This window comes from Nicotiana attenuata, unplaced genomic scaffold (genome assembly GCF_001879085.1).
Source record: "Nicotiana attenuata strain UT unplaced genomic scaffold, NIATTr2, whole genome shotgun sequence".
Classification (NCBI taxonomy): Eukaryota; Viridiplantae; Streptophyta; class Magnoliopsida; order Solanales; family Solanaceae; genus Nicotiana; species Nicotiana attenuata.
In genome coordinates this window covers 55,018-77,706 of record NW_017673778.1, presented here as the reverse complement: position 1 = coordinate 77,706, position 22,689 = coordinate 55,018, and the positions used below count along the sequence as shown (strand labels likewise).

General features: G+C 36.9%; 3 protein-coding genes across 3 annotated transcripts; all 3 read right to left on the bottom strand.

The window, feature by feature from the left end:
* Positions 1 to 636: 636 nt before the first annotated feature.
* On the bottom strand, positions 637 to 9,526 carry LOC109217251 (WD repeat domain-containing protein 83). Its single transcript, XM_019381482.1, has 8 exons — positions 9,232 to 9,526; positions 6,878 to 6,980; positions 4,817 to 4,924; positions 3,378 to 3,487; positions 3,161 to 3,268; positions 3,024 to 3,069; positions 2,661 to 2,792; positions 637 to 1,191 (listed from the first exon to the last, which is right to left on the bottom strand). The coding sequence occupies exons 1-8, from the start codon at positions 9,438 to 9,440 to the stop codon at positions 1,108 to 1,110; spliced, it is 900 nt and encodes a 299-aa protein (XP_019237027.1). The 5' UTR covers positions 9,441 to 9,526; the 3' UTR covers positions 637 to 1,107.
* Positions 9,527 to 14,093: 4,567 nt separating this feature from the next.
* Positions 14,094 to 14,426, bottom strand: LOC109217250 (classical arabinogalactan protein 7-like; the record flags this gene model as incomplete). Its single annotated transcript, XM_019381481.1, has 1 exon — positions 14,094 to 14,426. A coding segment is annotated over one exon (333 nt), but the record flags the coding sequence as incomplete, so codon positions are not given.
* A 533-nt stretch (positions 14,427 to 14,959) lies between these two features.
* Positions 14,960 to 15,607, bottom strand: LOC109217249 (uncharacterized mitochondrial protein AtMg00810-like). The gene has a single exon (XM_019381480.1). It carries the CDS (start codon positions 15,605 to 15,607, stop codon positions 14,960 to 14,962), a length of 648 nt encoding a protein of 215 aa, XP_019237025.1.
* Positions 15,608 to 22,689: the final 7,082 nt, after the last annotated feature.

Genomic DNA, 22,689 nt, shown 5'->3' with positions numbered 1-22,689 from the left:
TCCCAACAAATATTACATGAGCAAACGTACACTTCAAGTAGCCTATCATTTTATACTGCTAATGTGTTAAACCGAAAATTCATTTATACGAATAAGCTTTGACCGAATCTAATTTTCACTATTGAAAGTCAAAGTTGGATAAATTACAAGTCATAAGAAACACATTATCAGATAATTTCTCTTTTAGAAGTAATATTGTATTGTTGGAAAAATGACATTGTATAGCCGCTGTAAAAATAATAGCCGAAAAAATGTACAAAATTTATATATTTTTTGGTATATATATATATATATATATATATATATATATATATATATATATATATATATATACATTTTGTACGTTATATACAAAAAAAATACAAATTTTATATACTTTTTCGGCTACAGATGTAAATAGTTTCTGGTGCAGGCTAAAAGTGATAATAGCCCAATATTGTTCTACTAAAAGGCCCAGAAAAGGAACCCGAAGGCCCAAAAGCATGGTATGGATGAAGCAATACTTTTCCAGCTTATTACGGTATTACCATCACTATAAGACCACAATTTCTTGGACAATTCAACAGCTAGGCTTTCTAATAGGGTCATAACTTGTTTAATCATAGAGGTAATGAATAGACGCAAAAATAGCAGAACTAATAGGCAATAGCATGAAATATTTAGGTAGTCAAAATCATTTTTTTCCCCTTTATATTTGTCATTGGTTAGAGAGCTACTTTGTATGTTTACATAATCATAAAAAAGCTACATCATCCAATCCAAACCACCACCCTCCCCCGATCACATGTCGGGGAAGAGAAGGGTTGAAATGAGAGGTTCAAAAAAATTCTGCAATAAGTTCTACATCACAAACAAAACCATATCACAAAGCATCACATCAGAACCACATAAATAGTAATTACAAGCTAGAAATAGAAAGAATCAAGCTCACCAACATGTAAGTTCAAAGTCCAGATTGGCACCTTTGAGATTGCATTGAGGTATTAGCTTTGCCATGATTCTCATGACAGACTATGTGAGTGGTATTCTCACATTGACTGTTGGTTTGATTCGAGTACACAACTTTCTTCATGTACGGTTTATCAGAAAAAGATCTGGTTCCATATCTCATGCTTTCCAAACTCGGACTGTGCTATCTACAGAAGAAGTTATCATGCAGCTTTCTTTCGGGTGATAACTTACGCTAGTTACCTGCAATGGAAAAGCAACTATTTGATCTCTTCATGCATTAAAATTACTCCAAATTATTTAAGCTTTTCTATCATTCCTATAGCAAGTTGGACCACTTGAGATGAGTGTGAACATGTAACACCTGAAAATCTTATGCACAATGTAACCATTTAATCAAGTTTCTTCAGGTCAGAAAGCTTCTACCATGGGATCGAGAAATCATCAGACTGAACTTTGAATATACTGATCAGGAAGAAGGTTAAGAAAGCAGTAATGCAAGATTATATTTCATATATTAGCCAGAAGGGACTTTCTTTCTACTTCCAATATGTGGCCTTGTCCCATATTTGGAGGATAAAAACTTATTTACTTGTCGACCAGAAAACAACTTCAACAAAAAGTACGAAGATGGTGACCAAGAATTTATGAAGATCAAAGGATAACCAAGTATAGAGTATTTTATGCCAAATACAGTACATAATACACAGCATGCTGCCATTGAAATGGATGCAGCTAACTGAGGGCCACATGTAGGGGCAAACAGATTTAGGTGCCTATCTGCAAGTATATATTGGATAAAGGACATCAGAAGCACTCAAAACTTCATCTCTAAAGCCTATATCTTTTATTTTTTTATTTTTACCCTTCTCTATTCTTTTGTAGTGGGTGGTCTACCTTCTGATGCTGAACCAACTCTTTCACCTCTTTCGGTAAGAATAGCTTGAGTAAGAATATCTAAAACGTCAACATATCCTTAATGAAGCAGACCAAATAGGCTCTTTTCAAAAGATTTAACAATTGTTTACTCAATTAATGTTTTAAGCTTTTGAATTCCTAAATCCATTAACAAAAGAGAAAGAAACAAAAGCTACAAATGACTTCCTTTTCTCCTTTGCTATAAACAAAGTTTATATTTTTGGAATAGCTGGGATGTTGTTGGAAGGTGCTTTTGTGATTTGAACAATTACAGCAACAACAACCAAGCCTCAACCCCAAACTCAAGTTTGGGTCGGCTATATGAATCCTTATTGATCATGTCTTTCCATTTAAGCTCATATCAGGCCAGTATTATACTGTGATATGAATTATCAAAAGAAAAATTATTCTTCTAAAGGGCTCTGACAAATTTTACTAGAAGTGAATGATTAAGATGAAGGCATACAAGGCTATCTAGTGTACAACAACAACAACAACAACAACAACAAAACTCAATGTAATCCCACAGGTGGGATCTGGGGAGGGTAGTGTGTACGCACACCTTCCCGCTACCTTGAGAAAGTAGAAAGGCTGCTTCCGGTATGACCCTCTATCTGGTGTAACAGAAGTAAATAGCGCAAAGAATAGAATAAGCCCCAATGAGGAGAATAAATTGATTTTTCCTAACTAGTCACGTTTGGGATTAAATTGCTATTTCCTAATTAATCAGGTGAGGGATCCTACAGGAAATAGAATATGTTGTGTAGCTAGATGCATCTACAATAACACTTTACCACTAAATCATGAGCTCGGAAGCTGGACACAACTGACGCGTCGACCAGATCCCAGAAGTAAATATAGCCATCTTCCGAGCCGCCAGCTACATGTGCATCACTGTTTGTAAGGCAGCAATCTGTTTTAAAAGACTGCAAGGAGAAAACAGTACAACAGAATAAGCTAGGGGCTATTACACCACTTTACCTGGAAAGTAGACAAAATCAAGAAAAGCAAAAGGAGAACCACCAAAGTGCCAAAGCCGGGAATGGATCTTTAAGAAAACAGTTCCTATTTATTTATTTTACTTTTTGTAAAAGATATAAGAAATGATTGCTATAAGAACAATAGACCACCACTCATAACCAGGTTTCCGTCCTAACCTTGCAAATATGGCCCTTATATTCTTGCAATAGTTCGCCACTAGACCTGTCGAAAGCAATTAAAAACAAGATGGTATGAATAACAAGGGTTACCAAAAAGCAAAGGAACAAGATGACAGACTTGCAAAAGAAATTACCTATCCAGAAGTCGAAGGGTTGAATCTAAGCAACTTGCTAATATACAGTTGCCATCATTTGAAAGAGAGATACAGTTGACAGGCTGCCCAAAATTATCAGATATCTCTCTACAGTAAAAATATACATCACATTAACTAACAATCCTTTTCGAATATAACATCCCGGAGCAGAAATGTGAAAGGAAATTAGCGATTTTAACGTACAGGCAGTACATACCTCCCAACTCTGATGTCAAATGTTCGAACAGTTCCGTCAACACTTCCAGCAATTATCTCAGTTTTTGTGAGACAAATAGACATGACACTATCTAGAAAGGTATCAATGATCTGCAAATTTAACAAAAGAGAAGCTCAAATATGTGTTTAATTAAAAGACCAAAGAAAAGAAGCTCAAATCTTAGCCAGCAAATAGAAGAAGGCCACCAAGAGCCTTGTAATAAAGGAGGAAAATTTGTTCGACACCCAAAAAGTAGGCTAATTCAACAGTCCTTTGTTCAATTTCTCATGGCGACAAATTTTCGTCACTATGTTCCTTTTGTACATTTCGTGGAATCTGGAATATCTTGGCCAAATCCAGAGGCGGATCCAGGATTTTAAGAGGATGAGTGCACTATTGTGAAGAGGTGGATATAGAATTTACATTTGACCGGTTTAACTTTAGGTTCTTGAACCCATTACACTTTTGAAAATATAGTATCAAAATTATATTCTTTTTAAATTGATAGGGATTTTCACATATATATCTATAATCCGTGTTGAAAACAAGACCGTCTGGAGCGAGATTTGAACCGCCAATTTCACTTGTAGAGGTTCACCCAATAATTATTGTACCATAGGAGTCTTTGAGCTTGGGTGCACACACATATATCTAAGTAAGTTTAAATAGATATAACATTGTTATACATGGTTTAGAAGAGGAGCATGAGTTCACGTGAACCCACATCTCTTAAGCTAGATACGCCCCTGCCTCCATCCCTCCCTCCCTCCCTCCCTCACTCACTCAGTTTTCCTTGTTCCCATTTGATTACCTGTGGAGTGTTGAAACTGAAAATAGTCCACGGACTGGAACTTAAACTACATTCTGTATTGAGCGTGGAGTGTTGAAACTGAAAATAGTCCATGGACTGTATCTTATACTACATTCTGCATTGAGTTTTTTTTCATGTACCGTCCTACCAGTTAAAGATCAAGTAGTTTTTTTTTCTTCCTGTATGTTTTACTTCTAAATTAAGTTAGAAAGTAGATTAGTTGAGGAACAGAGTATTAACATAATCCAATTTGAAGATGTGTTCTTTTTTTTCCGACTTCCTGTGCTGGTCCCTGCAGTGTTACAGGGCACTGAAGTAGAAGAGACAATAATCTTCCAAGGGCAGCAATGGATGGGTGTTTTTGAGGTTCAATTGTGGAACAAGTCCTTCCTTCCATCTGAAACACTGTAAGAGATCAAACCACCGTTTACAACTCAACAAACATCCTCAAATCACATCGGACTAGACATGGATTTAACAAGAAAAGATTTTACACTTCATTGTCCACTCAATTTATTTCCTCAGATCAAAACATATTTGGTTTAGCTGAAGTTTAATCCTAACTTTCTAGTTCTACTGAGAATGTTTACCTAGATAGATCTTGCAAATCAAAGAGGAATTTATTCACCTGGATTGGCTCAGTGCTATGAGATCTGCAATCCCAAACACGCAATGATTTATCATATCCTGCTGATACTACAACAGAAGCATACTCATTAAACTTCACAGCATTCACCTGGCAGAGATGGAAGAAGACAAAACTGTTATCCAACCAGTGGATGCACTGCTGAATCATTTAGATGCAAGGTAGAACAATTAGAGATTATGCTTTAAAATCAAGATACTGGCTTCTAGCAAAACCTACCAAAAATAGCCTCTCTTTAAAAACCTGAACGGCTCTTTTTCTTTCAAGTACTCTGAGCTAAATTAAGGTGCTGATACACAATAACATTAGTTTGATTTAGAATTGTGCATTATAAGATCATACATTAAGATAGTGAACCAAACACTTATCAGAACTGCCGCTGAAAGGTTCAGAAAAGGTTACAGAAAAATGACCTCCAAGGCCCCAATCACGAAGGAAATGCCAATAGCAAAAGGTATGAGTATAATTGAAACAAATACGGGCCAGATTTGCTGTTGTTGCTAGAACTTGAAAAGCACAAAAGAACCCATTCACCGGGATTAACCCTAGAACTTGAAAAGCACAAAGAACTCATTCACCAGGATTAACCCAAAGTTGAGGCTTTGAAGCATCCATAAAAGTAAACTAGAGCTTTACAAAAACATAAATATGAACTACAAACTCTCGAAAAAGTAATAGTTATAAAGTAAAAGAATTCCAAGTAGAGGATATTAGTAACAACTTGACTCTTCAAGGCAAACAAGATATACAATTTCTGTTTTTTTAATAAAGTTAGCAAACACGAATCAAACAAAAGAGGTAATCATCAAATTCTTTTATTGGTGAGATCAGGATGATAGAACAGCTATAGCTTCAACACCTGTAAATTAATAGCCAAATATATACCTGAACACCAAAAAGAATTTCTAGTCAGCCATTTTAACAAAATGCTGGGTTTCTTTCTATTCATGTACATATTCTACATTGATATGTAGAAAGCTTAAGACTGTCAAAAAGCGCAGCATAAATTTGTAGATGTATTGTCTTCTTGACTATTTTTTGTTGTCTATGTACTAGGACAGATTCGGATTTCAGATTCTTATTGAAAGTTCATGCTAACCAAAGCAAGAAGCAGTTCTGAATAAGACCAAGTATGATTAAGACTTCAATACTAAAAGTAATCAAGAAAAGACCACATTAAATGTGATCCAGTTGTGAAAGTCTCCACAGCAAAACGAAATTGAAATTTGATCACAAACATATCAAAGCACACACAAAAGAGTGGAATCTTAAAACAGTAAGATAAATATACTCCTGGGCCATGAACCTTTGACATTTTACCACCTGTTTACGTTGAATAACTTAGAACACACAGATTAGCAAGAACTTTGACCCTATTTTTGACATCGGCTTCATTTATGATGGCGTAAATGTTTTCAGATGTGTTTACCCTTCCAAGTACTTTCTACAACTTAGTTGCCTTATTTGGACAATCTCTTTGAATGAAGAAACTATTTTTTTATGAAGTAACGAAGACACTATTATTATTATAATTATCATTTCGATAAGTTGAGTGAAGAAACTATTACACCATGATAAGGATAGTGATTCACATTTCCAGTGGTACTCATTGCGTGCTTGCTCTTAATAGAATTCATACTAAGACTAGTCTTCACTGCTCACCACTACCATCACTAAGTATTGCCATGGACCATCAGAATTATCAGCTATAAATTAACACAATCTTCTACAGCTAATCCTATCATCATCAATTCACCGTCACCACTCCATCACCACCTAGTATAGCTTTAATGCCAACCTATAATTCCTGAAACCGCTGCAATACAATCCCACCCTGCCCCCCTTCTTTTTTAACAGATTCCTTCTTAAGGGATTTTCCTGTAAATTGTTTCAATGGTTATACCTGATACTTTCTCAGAAAATGTTTGTGAAAAAGATCTGCCTCCATATAGTATACTGATTTGAACAGACCTTCGAGTATTATACTCATTAAAATTTCCAACAAAGCTTTCTTTGCATTCTAAATTAGGAATAAGAATCAACCTCACTGTCATGGCCACGAAACTTGCGAATTACACGACCTGTTGATACATCCCAATAAAATACTTGTCGATCGCCACCACATGAACAAAGTTTTGAATTATCCCTACAATATTAAAACAGTAGAAGCATGCGAGCCATCAAAAATTTGCATCACCAAATCGTCTTTGGAATCAGGCCAAACGAATGATAAATAAACCATAAAAGTTAAAATCTAGGGACTTGAATACTTGATTATACAAAAGGAGATAATATCCAACATGAACATATAAATGCATGAATGATCTGTTGTAATTTTTCTACAAGTGTGTATGATATATTACTATTTACTACTCTTAACTCAAAATTTTGTTCTTTACATTGACTTCTCCCTTTTTATCAGTAGATTGTCTTTTCTCTTTTATTCATTATCAAATCACCAGTTGACAAAGAGAGAAACGTATAGCACTTAGAGATTTAAGCTTTATACCAGGTTCTAGTTGAAAAGTTGAAAGTCCTGGGTAACAAAAGGTTCAATGCTTCTTTTGGAGTAGGAATCTGGAAGCACGTGCACTCATTCGGAGCAACTTTAATGAAGTTCTGGTTTCGCACCTGGAAATGTTAGGAAAATTAGATTTTGGGAAGATGCTTGGTTGGGGCACTCCCCTTTAAGCATATCCTCTCCACATAGTGCTTTGATAGCTGAGTTATCTACTGCTCAAGGGCGGGATCTCTTCTCAGAAGAAACTTGAATGACTGGGAAGTACAAAGTACATGTCAACTTCTACATTTGCTTGGTAACACTAACACCTCTCTGAACCAATCAAAGATTGATTCCATTACCTGGAGGGTTTAAAAAATGGTATTTATTCGATTAAATCATGCTACAAGTGGCTATCCTCTTTTGACAATAGAGATTTTGGCCATGGAAGAAGATTTGGCACAACACAGTGCCCCTGAGGTATCTTGTTTTACTTGGTTAGTGGTTAGAGAAGCCTGTCTCACTTAAATAAACCATATGTGGTCTCCAACTTTGTAGCAGATGCCCCCCTTTGCGAAGAACATCCTGAAGATGTCGGTAATCTGTTCTTGCATTGTAAGGTCACTTAGATGCTGTGGATCATGTTCTTTGGTATGTTGGGCGTAGCTTGGCCTATGCAAAACTCTACTGTGGAGTTTTTGAAGAGTTAGAACAGATAGAGGCTAAGCATTCAATCAAGAAAAAAAACCTAGAAAACGATTCCCATTGCTATTTAGTGGACGATTTGGACGGTAAAACTACAGAACCTTAGGCAGATCAAGAAATACACTTAGCCTTAAGTTGAGAAATCTTTCTTTGCTTGTTTTTTTGGTGCTATCTGATCTTCATAAAAGATAAAGATGGGGACTTTAACAATTTGTAACTATGTTTCGACGCACTAGCTTAGTGCTGTGCTTCGCTTTTGTTACTGACACAAAAAAGTTTATCTTTTCACCAAGTTTGGAAGCAAGACGAAACAGCAACTCATATTCTTACTTCAGGTGCTGAACCTGCCACACTCCGTCTAAGATATTTACTCACAGGTTTCGCCTAAATATTAATCTAAATAAACAGGAATAAAACTAAGTCTCAGGTTTTCCGCACCAGCTCTTTAAAAAAATCCATGGATCCTCTTATGCATAAACACTGAGCTTCATTGGAGTAAATGAGGAAGGGTGGAAGGAGAGCTATTTCTTTTTGGTGCGTCGACTACTTGTATAGGTTATTGGGTGGCTTGCCATATATTGGTGTAGGTTCTTTCTTTTTGGTATATTGCTTCTACAGGTAAAAGAGGAGGATAAGTAAATACGTGATGGATTGGATACCTTTCTATATTCAGCTCTTTTCAACCCTCCAAAGGCGAATGTGAAGGAAGAAGTATATACTTCCTCGATCCAAATACGATGTCAATTTTTTTCCCGGTTAGATGGAAACAGTATTTCACTGTCAACATTTCATCTTTTAGTTCGTATCAGAATTATGTCCACTTTTGCTAGAATAAAGTAGTCACATAATCACATGTAATATAATCCTAAAAGGTTTTCCAAGGGAAACCCTTTAATAATCGTTCAGACATTTTATTTTTCTCTACTTTGTACTGCATAACCAAAAAAAAAATGTGATTACTCACATTCTCCAGCTGAACAAATTATGATCCTTTTCTCTACATTATTTCTTTTTTTTTTTTTTTGCTTTTTGTACGGTTAAAGTGACCTCGATCAAGTATATATTCAACAAAATAAGCAATTCAAAAGAAAGTTTATATATTATACTAATTCACAAGCTTAATCACAATATACAGATATCGAAAACAATTTATGAGAGAAGAAAAAAAAGGAAAAAGAGAGAAGAGTGTTACTGGGTGACATGGACATCGCGGACTTCACGGCCGTGAGCTTTGTAGGTTTTGATGTGAATTCCACGGTGAGGATTCCATAGCCGGATGGTACGGTCCTTGCCGCAGCTCAGGATGTACTCACCATTGCTGTTGAACCTCGCCGCTAATACTGCTCCGACGTGCCCTTCCAGCATGTGTACCTTTTGCTTCGGCAATTGTACAGCGGTCATCTTTGCCGGTAACGACAATGGAGTTTTTCAGTTTCGCGCAGGAGCTCTTTTCGCTCTATAGGAATGAGAACAAAATTTTTGCTCTTTTTGCTCTATAGAAATTTGTTTGTTGTTCAATAATGGGCTATAAGCCCAATATGACTTTGGGGCTAGCTTGATGAAAGCCCAATAATATAATTAATGAGAGCCCATATTTTATAAAAGGAATTTTTACATTCCTATATCACATAGGAAACCTTTTTACCTTCAATGTTTAAGTTTTGACTTAATTACACTTAGTATACCAAATTACCATTTCTATACCATAACTAATTAAGGGCATAATTAATGAGATATTTTTTACTCCTTAATTAAAGGGTTTCCGTTACCCGCCCAGTATCTCCACTCCTCCTTACTTTCTCTCTCCGAATCACTCAGCCCCGTACCCACATTCTTTAACCCATACCCAGTAAAAAGGTTGTGGAGGATTTGAGCATGTTTAATCAATTTCTATTATTTTCATTGCCATAAACGACGAGATTACAGTAAGTTTATAAATAAAATAATTGTGGTTTGAGTGATAATGGATACTGGTAGCAGATGTTAGGCGTAGCTGGTGTATTCGGCGGCTCCCTATTCAGTGCTGTGCATGGTTCCTTGGTAATTTTTAGTTTGATCAGGGAAACCACAGAAAATGAATCTGCTAATGAAGGTTACAGATTCGGTCAAGAGGAAGAAACTTATAACATCGTAGCCGTTCATGGTTATTTTGGCCGATTGATATTCCAATATGCTAGTTTCAACAACTCTCGTTCGTTACACTTAGGCGGACCGAAGATTTGAAGGTGACGGGGGCACCATTATTTTTCAACATAGCTATACATATCTCTAGCTTTGAAGTTTAGCGTACAACTCTCTTGAAGGGTATATGAGGTCTTTTGATTTAGGAATTTAATTAGAAATAGAAGGGGACGGGGAAGTTCGAGGGAAACAAGAGCAAAAAAAAGTAATTAAAAAAAAGTTATTTGTAGTTGTGATGTTCTGCCTTTTGTAGTTGTAGATATTTTGCGGACAGAATAGTTTTATTGCTGTATTTTACTGTTTGTAGTGTAATTGTAGTTAGTTTGTAGTTTATGTAGAACACTACAAGATTAATTGTAGTCTAAAATGTAGATATAATGTAGACATGATTGTGGATGATGTGTTCATTGTTGCCCTGTAACTGTAGGTAAATTGTAGTTATTTTTATATTAGGTACTTAAACTGTAGGTTATTTGTACATTCACTGTAGGTAAACTGTAGGTAAATTTGTTTAAATTGTAGAGCTGGTTTTATACATAATTATAGAGTTTTTGTAGTTAATAGTAGTTATAATGTAGGATTCATGTACCGCTTCACACCATCTATCACAGTATGGATATGATCTGTTGAAGCCCTCACCTAGAATTACATAACAAACAGCAATAAAAATATTTACAATCATAAAATAGTTTATCTACAACGTATCTACAATTATATCTACAAATTATCTACAATCTACAAATTAACTATAATTTGTCTACAAATTATCTACAATCTCACTTTGATATTCCTCTATGACGGGAGAGGCTGGCATATCCCACACTGTAGTTTATTTGTAGATAAATGTAGGTATTTTGTAGATATTATCGTAAAATCAGACTTCCATATTGAAATCTCGTACACTTATGAGTAACGGATACAATCCTAAGTTTTTTTTCTCTTTTTTTGTCTCCATATATACACTAACCCCCATATTATTCCTAATCTCCATTGGAGGACAATTCGCATTCACAATGGATTTGATTTCTACAATTTTTTCTGAAGTATCAATCATTAATTGCTCTACAATTATAGAAATCAACATACTGTAACTTGCATCCTCACGAACACAATTCCATCAACTTGAAAATCTTTAAATCTGCCATAGCTATCCCAATTTCCATTAAAATGTAGCATGATTGGGATTTTGGACATGATTGCTTGTCGTTGCACAGTTATTGTTCAATATTTTGTCGCTTTTTTTGATTTTTTAGATTTAGAAAAAAAAAAAAAGACGAATAACAGAGAATCGCAGAATTGATTTCTACAATTTGACTTGAACTTTTTGATTAGGGATTGATGAAAAAAGTCGACAAACTGAGATTTGCAGAACTGATTTCTACAATTTGGAATGAGCTTATGATTTCGATGAACTGATAGTTTGATTTGTAGCGACGAACTGATATTTTGATTTCGACGAACAGAATTTGTTTATAAATTGAAGATGAGCGATTTCCGTGATATGATATGATCTTATTCACGCCAAATCTGTTCAGAATATTCTGCTCCTAAAATTTAGCTCGCAAAAATAGGAAGATACAGCTGCTATTAATTAGCTTTTAATGATTGGTACAAAAATTGTAGAAATAATATGGACTGGGCGGGTAATTTAGGAATTATGCACATTTTTGGTAATAAGGTTTCATATATGGTATTGGTAAGAAAAAATCCTTTTATAAAATTACCTAAATAGCCATTCACTATACCGCTTAAACAAAAAATAATCGGTGGATGTATAATATGTATAATCATATATAATTAATACATAATTGGCCAAATACATAAATAGCCCCTTAAACTTGTCATCAAATTTCATTTAGACACTTCAACTAAAACATTTTCCTATTAGACACTTGAACTTCAATCAATTTGTATCAATTAAATACGTATTTCACAATACTAGACTAAGTTGAGCGAGTGAATGTCACTTGCTGTGAGGTGGAAAATAAAGCCAATAATAAAAATACACGTCAGCACAGAAAAAAGTCAAAAAAAAAGCAGAGAAGAAAAAGTCTTCCAAAGAATTTTACTCGTTGCTCATCCATAAGCCTTCCATCTATTCCCACCATTGAAGCACCCCAAGAGCTAACACCACTAGAAAAAGAAGTGTAATCGAGTTCTCAGAGACGCCAAAAAAGAAGAAGTTCTGAGAGACCGCCATTATAAAATCAAATCTGTATAAAAAAACAACTCCACTACAGCTAAAGTTTATGACTACCATCTTACATATATAACTTTTTTCTTTAAATTACTCGAAGAAAGTAGGAGAATCCTTCTTCGTTTCTGTTACACTAATATTACCATTTCACAATCCCAAATGTATATTCTTGAAGTTCTATATATCCTCTTGAACTTTATATTTTAATCTCTTTATTAGCGAGATTGCGACCATACATGGAAGATCTCCGGCCAAGTATTCGGTGGGTCCCACGATCGGAGACTGAAGATCGTGAGCGGAGAAGGATTCAGTAACTTTTTCCAGAAAAGAAAAAGGATAACGCAAATTTTTTAGAAAGTATATGCTATGGACTCTATTTCTCAAAGAGAAATGAATATTAGATCTAGTGAAATTTGCAGGAGAAGAAAAGTAAAAGACAAAATGGCCAAAAATAGCAGAGGTAGAACGTTGTTTAGAGAGAAGTAAGAGAAAGGGAAAAAAGATGAAATAGTCACTTAAGTTTTTCTTTTTCTCTGCTAATACTTATTTTTGGTCAATGTGAGCCCTAACATAAAACTATTTAACGCTCTCAAATGCTGTATGGAACACGCACAGTACCACATCAACAACTTGTGTTCAATTGGCACATTTTTACATAACATTAGCTGTTCAATAGGCCAACCCCTTAGTTAAAGTGTCTAAATGAAATTTGGTGACAAGTTTAAGGGGCTGTTTATGTATTTGGCCTATATAATTTATATACCATCTAAAAAAATTAGCACTGCATCCGCTCTGCTTTTTCTGTAAAGATTCAGAAAAATTATATACTCCATCCGTTCACTTTTACTTGTCAAGTATTCTAAAAATGAATTTTTATTTTTACTTGTCACTTTTCGCATATCAAGAGAAAAATAATTTATTTTTTCTATTTTGCCCTTAGCATTAATTACTCATTCCAAATTATTTTCCAAATTCATTAAGACTATACACCAATTAATATGGGTATCATGATAAATTATACACTTTACTTATTATTTGGCGAAATACATAAACGGCCCCTCTAAGTTGTCCACAACGACCAGACAAACACCTCAACTAAACCTTTTACCATTTAGACACTTCAAGTGTCCATTAACCAGATCAAATGAACACATATTGCTGATGTGGTATGCGCGTGTTTGCTAATAAAATTTTAAGCGCGTGAATTATTTTTTCAGCCTAATTTTTATTTTTTGAAAAAACTTAAGAATTGGGCGTATCTTAGCCTCTCTTCTTGGCTTGACTAACCCACGCACGTCAACGTCACCGAAACCACCATTAAAAACCAGCCACTAAAACTCCAACCAAGCTACCGAAAATCACCAGAAAGTTTTCGGTTTTAACTGCGACAGCTTAATTATTGACTGAATGAAGTTTTGTGATGATGTGCAAACTAGAGAAGGGTTAATGTTCTTATTGTTTGCCCCCTTCTTGAAAGTGCACTTTCCTATGTCGTCTTCCTTTTCTCCCATGTCATTTTGTTCAATTCATCTCTCCATAAATAAACAAAGAATCCAGTAATAATCAACAACAAATAGTAGCAGTAAGAAAGAATCAACAGCGGCCACGACTACCGCCGCCCATAAAAGTCGTCGGCTCCGGCAATATATAACAAAAGAATTTCACAGATCAGAGAATTAAACCATCAAAGTAGCATAAAAAATAGCTACAACAGCAGATCCGACGACGACAACTCTGTTCAAGGAAGCAGAGTTGGGAGATGAGGTAGGAGAACCGCTGGGAGAGGCACTGATGGATGGAGGAGGAGCACCACCGGAAGGAGATGAAGCCGGAGTATCGACGGTTGGTGGAGATAGAGGAGATGCCAATGGAGATTCAGATGGAGAAGAAGCAGTAGTAGGAGCATTAGCAGGAGCAGAGACAGGTGTTACTGCAGATGGAGGAGTCGCCACCGGAGGTGACGATGCTACCGGTGGTGGAGAACTCTTCGGAGAAGCTGCCGGAGTTTTTTATTTCTTAAATGCATTTTCATTTTTTGTTTATTATATGTGTCAAATTTCTATTTACAAATTGTCGAAATTGGAGGTCAATTATCCATAGACCTCCATTGATGAGCTAGGATGAGCTTCGGAGAACATTCTGGAAACCAGAGGAGTTGGGAAAATGAAGACTAACTTTATTATCTCATGTCTAAACACATTATATACACGTGTAATTGGGAAGGAAAATAAAATGACTACTAACTATAAAAATGACACTACAACGAACTCAACTAGTCAGCTAACTAACCCAGCTACCTGATTAACTAACTCAACTACACATTTATAAATATTACATCAATTATTCTCAATACCCCCCCTCAAGTTGGAGGTGAGGAAGTCACTGCCAACTTGCTGAGAAGATTAGAATGTTGGACTCCTGTGAGAGCCTTAGTGAGGATGTCAGCTAATTGAACAGAAGTGGAAATATGGTGTAGTTCAATAAGCCCTTCTTGTATCTTGTCCCGGACAAAATGACAGTCTACTTCAATATGCTTTGTCCTCTAATGAAACACGGGATTTCTTGCAATATGAACAGCAGCTTGACTGTCACAAAATATAGTTATAGGATCAGCACACATGACTGTCAACTCTTCCAGCAATCTCTTTATCCACACCAATTCTCCCACAACTTTTTTAATTGACCTATACTCTGCCTCAGCAGAGGATAATGAAACAGTAGTTTGTTTCTTTGACTTCCAACTTATAGGACTATCCCCAAGTAGCACAATATACCCACTCACAGATTTTTTTGAATCAGGGCAAGCAACCCAATCTGAGTTACAATAAGCACTTACATTGTAGCTGGGGTCATTGGACAAGAAGATTCCCAAAGTAGGGTCTTTCTTCAGATATCTAAGGACATGAACAACTGCCTTTAGGTGAGGTTCCCTTGGTGCTTGCATGAATTGTCTTAGATGCTGGACACTGTAGGCTATGTCCAGTCTAGTGTTTGTTAAGAAATTCAGCTTCCCAACTAGCTTCCTGTAGTACCCTGGATCAGGCAAGAGGGTTCCTTCATCTTTGCTCAGTTTGACAGTAGAGTCAAGTGGAGAACTGACAGGAGAGTATGTCAAACAGTCATACTCTTTCAGCAGGTCTATGGTGAACTTTCTCTGACAGATTAGTACTCCATCACCCTTGTACAACATTTCTAGCCCCAAGAAGTAGTGTAATTTCCCAAGATCCTTTATCCTAAACTGATTATGCATGAAGGTCTTCAATTCTGTGATTTCCTCCAAGTTGGTACCAGTTAGAATACATCATCCACATAAACAACTACAAAAACTGCTGAGTTCCCCAGCTTCTTGTAGAACAATGAGTGATCAATGTCTGAGTGTTTGAAACCCCTAGAGTGTAGGGATTCTGTCAGTTTGTCATACCACTGCATGCTGGCTTGTTTTAGACCATATAGTGACTTCCTAAGTCTGCATGCTAGATTCCCAGTAGGTACCATTAGACCTTGTGGAACCTCCATATATACCTCTTCATGTAGATCTCCATGCAAAAATGCATCTTTGACATCTAGTTGATAGAGATTCCACCCTCTCTTTACTGCAATGCTGATTAGTGTTCTGACTGTGGTCATTTTTACCACTGGTAAGAAAGTTTCTGTGTAGTCAATTCCTGCTTCTTGTGTATAACCCTTCACTACCAGCCTTGCTTTGAACCTTTCCATACTCCCATCTGCCTTATGTTTGATCTTGTATACCCACTTGCAGCCTATAGTTTTCTTTCCTGCAGGTAACTCAACTAGGTCCCAAGTATGGTTAGCATATAATGCTTCAAATTCCTGTGTCATTGCCATTTGCCAAGCAGGATTCATAGATGCCTCCTCATATGAAGATGGCTCACAATCATGTGTATTTCTAATTAATTGCTGACTTTCAAGTTGTAAAACATTAAATGAGACATGATGTTTATTGTTGCAGATTGCATTGAAGGATGTGGTACTGGTATGAAGATCAGGCTCTGTGCTTTGGTATTGCAGTGTTGGTAAGGAATACACATAGTCCTTGAGGTGTGCTGGGGTAGTGTGGGTTCTGCCTGATCTTCTGGGATTTGGAGGATTTATTTGGAGGATGTTAGATTCAGTGATTTGAGGGCTAGTGACCTGTGCTTGTGTAAATTGCTAGAAAGTAGGACTGTTGGACTGGTAAAGGAGGGCTCTTGCTGTTTCAAGTAGGTATTTGTGTTTTCTTTCCACCACACTATTTTATTGTGGTGTGTATGGACTAGTTTTCTGATGAATTATGCCCTTTTCTTAAAAGTAGGTCATATTTTCATTGTTGACAAATTCTAGACCATTATCAGATCTAATGGTTTTAATAGAGGTGTCAAATTGATTTTCAATCATGGATAGAAAGCTTTTAATGGCATGAAAGGTGTTGCTTTTGCAGCTTAGGAGCTGGGTCCAGGTTGACCTACTAAAATCATCAACCATGGTAAGGAAGTATTTGTAATTGTCATGTGTTGGTGTATGATAGGGCCCCCACAGGTCTACATGCAGTAGCTCAAATATTTTAGTGAATGAGGTGGTTCTTTCAGGGAATGGCAATCTAGTCTGTCTAGCCATTGGACAGATTGAGCAAATAAAGGGCTGTTTGGGTACAAACTTGACTGGTAGAGTGGATATTTTTCTCATTTTTACAAAAGGTACATGTCCTAGCCTATTGTGCCATAAATAATCAACATTACTTCCAGAAGATGCAGAACAAACAGAAGAAGAAGTTGAGCTAAAAGGATCAGTTTTATTGCATGAATGGACACTATTTACATTGTTCAATGAGTAAGATGGATCATTTATAGTTGGTAATGAGTGAGATGGATGAATGTGATCCTTTTTACTACTAGCATTCTTGTCAGAAATGGAAATACAAGAATGAGACTGACTAGGAACAATAGATGGACTCAAGCTTGAACAGTTGTGACACTTTGAACAGAGGAAGTATAATCCACTTCTTGCCTTACCAATCTCCAGAGGCCTCTTCATTGAAGGGGCCTGCATTAGACAAAGATACTTATTGAAATTAACCATGCAATCAAGATGCACTGTTAATGAGTGAATTGAAATAAGGTTGTATTTGAAACTAGGTACATACAAGACTCTAACCAAGGTTAGCTTAGGACTGAGTAAAACATCACCAATTTCTGTCACTTTCACCTTATATCCATTTGGTAAGGTAACAAGGAAGGGGTAAGGTAAAGTTCTAATGTTGGTGAGGAAACTTTTTCTATATGTCATGTGGTTTGTAGCTCCACTATCTAGTATCCATAAATCAGCAATTGAATTTGAACATTTACACATAGTTGTTTCAGCTATCTCTTTATAAGTACAACAAGCTAGAATACCTGCGAAGTTAACAGATCCACTAGTGATCATGTTTGGACTGCACTGTTGACTTTAAAGTTCTCTAGCAAACTCAACAGCTGGTTGTATTGTTCTCTTGTTAGGTTCTGAAGGTTCTGATTCTGATTCCTGCTCTCAGCATCTTCATTGTTGCATACTTGCATTTCTTCACACTGACCATGCACATTTGCAGCAGATCCTGTGTTTCTTCCCCTTGTAAACTTGAAGTCTTGTGGAAATCCATGTAATTTGTAGCATTTTTATTTGGTATGTCCCTGCTTTCTTACAGTAATCACAAAACAACTTGGACCTATTTGGAGGAAATGCAGGTCTATAGGAATTCTGTCTTGCAGTGTTGCCCTGTGGGTTATAATTGGTCCTAAATTTGTTGTTTCCTGGTTAGTTGACATTCAGAGAGGTGGAATCCATGATTAGCCGATTGTTTGGCCTAATTTCTCTCTGCTTTTCCTCTTGGATAAGGATGGAAAAGGCCTGTGCAATACTAGGCAAGGGGTTCATTATCAGAATACTTCCCCTGACCACTGTGTAAACTTCATTGAGTCCCACTAGAAATTGAATTAATCTTCGATCTTGTTCTGCCTTGTACAGATTTGCCTTGGCACCACATGTGCACTGACATCCACATTGGGCATGTGCGTTCAAGGTATTAAGCTCCTCTCATAGCTTTTTCATTTTGGTGTAGTATCTGGTTATGTCCAGGGTTCCTTGATTTAGATCGTTAAGTTCCTTTTGTAACTGATAGAGTTTCGCTCCGTTTGTCTGATAATACCTGTCCTCGAGCTCTTACCATAACTCCTTGGCGTCACTCACATATTGTAAATGTTGGCCCAAGTAAAGGTTAGTTTTGAAGACTGACAAAGGAACTCAGACATGAACCAGGTCCATCCAGTGGTCCATCCCTCAGGTTCACAAAAACGGGCAGATTCAAGCATGTGGGATGCACGTGAAGGAGATAAGCTTAACTTGGTGTATTTAATATCTCCTGATCGAAAAGGTTGCATAATTGATAAGGAGAAGGAGTCCTTAATCAAAGAGAACACTATTCAAGATAGGGAAGGAGTTAGAAGTTGAAATCAACTAGAACTCTTCCACCAAGGAAGAGTTGCATCAGAACTCTAGTTATTTCTTCATCTACTAACTCTATAAATTGCAGGATGTTCTCACATTAAAGGGGTTGCACAAAAACGCAGAAGTTAAACGTGAATTGAGAGCAAAATAGCAAGGCTTTTTGCAAGCAGTTCGTGTGTGATTCAAGTGTGCAAACCTGAAGCTACATGAACCAGATTGAAGAACCAACTCCATAAAGAGTTTTATGTGTCTTTCTTTATTTTTAGTTCAATTGTAGTAAGTGTTTCATATTGTACCTTTCAGCTTTATCTAGAAGCAATTGTAATAGGTATATTGAGTATTCAAGTTAGAGTTAACTTGAAGTTGTCGCAGCAGTTAGAGGCTGGTTGCCACAATGGGATTAGAGTTAATCCTTAGGTTTACAAAGAGTTTTGTAAATGCTGTTTTGGCTCAGTAATTTTAGTGGAAGTTTGGGAAAATCCTACTGAGTAGTAGGTCGTGGTTTTTTCACCTTTTGAGCCAGGTGTTTTCCACGTAAAAATCTCTATGTTCTTTATTTTCTGTATTTATTATTCCGCAAACAGCAGTAGTTAGTACATCTAGAAGAACTAGGTTCTTCTAGAGCGAAAATTGGGTACCACACAAATCACTCCCCCTCTTGTGTGGTATTGACGTTTAGAACATCAATTGGTATCAGAGAAGGTTATCCTTGAAGAGGCTAACACCTTAGGAACAGATCAAGATGAGCGCACCACCTGAAAACTGGGAAGGGCAATCCACTGATAGGCCTCCACTCTTTAATGGCCACTACTACTCTTGGTGGGAAAACAGGATGAGAGATCATATCATCGGAGAAGACTATCAGCTATGGGACATTGTCACTGATGGTCCCCTAGCTACCATGAAGAAGAATGCTGAAGGAGTAGATGTGCCAAAAATAAGAGCTGACTGCAATGCTGAGGACTTGAGAAAGTGGGAAAAGAATGCAAAGGCCAAGAAATGGCTTGTGTGTGGACTTGGTCCAGACGAGTACAGTAGAATTCAAAGTTGTACCACTGCTAAGGAAATCTGGGACACTTTGCAAGTGGCTCATGAAGGAACACCTCAAGTGAAGAGGTCTAGAGGAACACTGCTGTATTCTCAATATGAGAATTTCACCATGAAGGAAGGGGAAACCATCCAAGAGATGTATACAAGGTTCACCACACTGACAAATGAACTTAAGTCTCTTGGAAGGGTTATTCTTGAAGAAGACAAAGTTGAGAAGATTTTGACAAGGGTACTGCCAATCTCTTGGGAAAGCAAAATCACAACTATTCAGGAATCAAAGAACATTGCCACTCTTAAGTTGGATGAGCTAATTGGAAATCTCACTGCCTATGAACTTAGAAGGCAAACCATGAAGATGGATGCACCCAAGAAGGAAAGGAGCATGGCATTCAGAATCACTGAAGGTACTGATCTAGAGGAGGATGAAATAACCATGATCACAAAGGATTTCAAGAAGTACCTAATGAGAGGAAATGGTCCTTCAAGAAGTGGAAGCTACAACAAACAAGGGCTCCTGAAAAACAAACCAGTGAGGGGTGTTACAAGTGTGGGAAGACTGATCACCACATCAAAAATTGCCCTCAATGGGAAATTGAATGGAAGAAGGAAAGAGCTGAACGAAGGAACAGGAAGAAGGAACAGGTTCAACCCAAGAAGAACAAAGGATCAACAAAGGCTATGGTTGGTGCCTGGGGAGAAAGCTCAGATGAGGACTCAGAGGATGAAGATGGAGATGAATAAGCACTTATGGCAATTGGAGAATCCGATGAGGAATCTGAGGTAAGTATAATTCATCTCAAAGACAAGATTAAATTTTTGTCTAAAGAAAGGCTATCTGAGTTACTCCTGGATTTCATTGATGAATCTGAGGATCTAAACAATGAAAACAAACAACTGTCTAAGGAGTGTGATTTTGAAAGCTAAGTGCAAAAATCTGGAATTTAGGGCTAGTGAAAGTGATAGTAAAAATGCTGAGTTAAAGAACCAGGTTCATGAACTTAACACCACTGTCCTAGAGCTAAGATCTGAAAATCTAAAACTGAAATTAGGAACAGGTAAAACGAAGGCTGATCACACACAACTCACATTAGAAGAAAACCTAGGAAAAATGAAAGACGAGTTGTACAAAAGAGATGAGCAGATAAGAGTCCTTAAGGAGGATCTAAGCAAGGTTAAGCACGAGCTAGACAGAACCTGTAAATGGAATAGGTCCTCCGATGCACTTTCATGGCTACATGAACACCATAGTAGCAATAAGAGAGGACTTGGCTACGGGACCCCTGCACCTAAGTGGGATCCCAAAAGCAAGTACCTCACACTTCCTGAGAACATAATTTGCACACACTGTGGTAAAACTGGTCACTATAAACGTGAATGAATTGCAAAAGAAAAGGCTAGTCAAAAGAATAAAGAATTTGTTCAAGGGAAAAATAGGCTGCCAGGTTGGGCTAAAAAGAATTTGATTCACCCTTTTGCCTATAGAAAGGGACCCAAACTAGTTTGGGTTCCTAAGACTAACCCCTGATTTCCTTTTGCGGGTCCAAGTGAAGGGGAGCAGCCAAATATAATACATGGATAGTGGCTGTTCAAAGCATATGACAGGAAGCAAGAACCAGTTCCTTTCACTTGAGGACCTCAAAGGAGGTAATGTCTCCTTTGGAAATGAAAAAAAAAGGTGAGATCATTGGGGTTGGAAAGGTAGGTAAGACTGATTCTCACTCTATTGAGAATGTCTACTTGATAGATGGCCTAAAGTACAGTCTAATCAGTGTAGCACAATTATGTGATAGAGATTACTTGGTAGCATTCACCTCTACCAAATATTTTGTGATTAATCTTACCATTGATAAGATTGTTTTGCAGGGAAAAAGAGTAAACAATACATGCATTGTAGATTTGTCCACACTTTCAGAAAATGAACTCACTTGCTTAAGTGTGTTGGACAATGATCCCCTCCTTTGGCACAAGAGACTTGGACATGCAAGTCTGAGTCAACTCAACAAATTAGTCTCCAAGGACCTGGTGATAGGGCTGCCTAACATCAAGTTCAAGGAAGACAAAGTTTGTGAGGCTTGTGCAAGGGGGAAGCAGGCAAGATCCACTTTTAAATGCAAAAAGGTGGTAAGCACCACCAGAACGATGGAACTGGTCCATATGGATCTTTGTGGTTCAATGAGAACATTAAGCAGAGGTGGTAAAAGATATGTGATGGTGCTTGTTGATGATTACTCTAGGTTTACTTGGACATTGGTTTTAACATCTAAAGATGAAGCATTTGACATGTTTACTTCTTTTGTTAGAAAAACTTAGAAACAACTAGGTAATCATACTGTATCAATTAGGTCTGATCATGGAACCGAATTTAAAAAATGCTAAGTTTGCTGAATTTTTGCATGCTACATCATAAATAGTTGCATGACTAGACCTCTTGTTAAGAAGATTCCCTATGAGTCACTTAAAGGGAGAAAGCTAAATATATCCCATCTTAGGGCATTTAGATGCAAGTGCTTCGTGCACAATAATGGCAAAGACTCCCTAAGTAAGTATGATCCCAGAAGTGATGAGGGAGTATTCTTGGGATATTCTTCACATAGTAAAGCTTATAAGATATACAATAAAAGAACTATGTGTGTAGAAAAATTGTATATGTTATTTTTTAAAACTAACATTCTTTCTGAGAGGCAGGAGCAAGATAATGAAGAGATTGGGCTGATAAGAAATTCAAATGGTGAAACCACAGTCCAG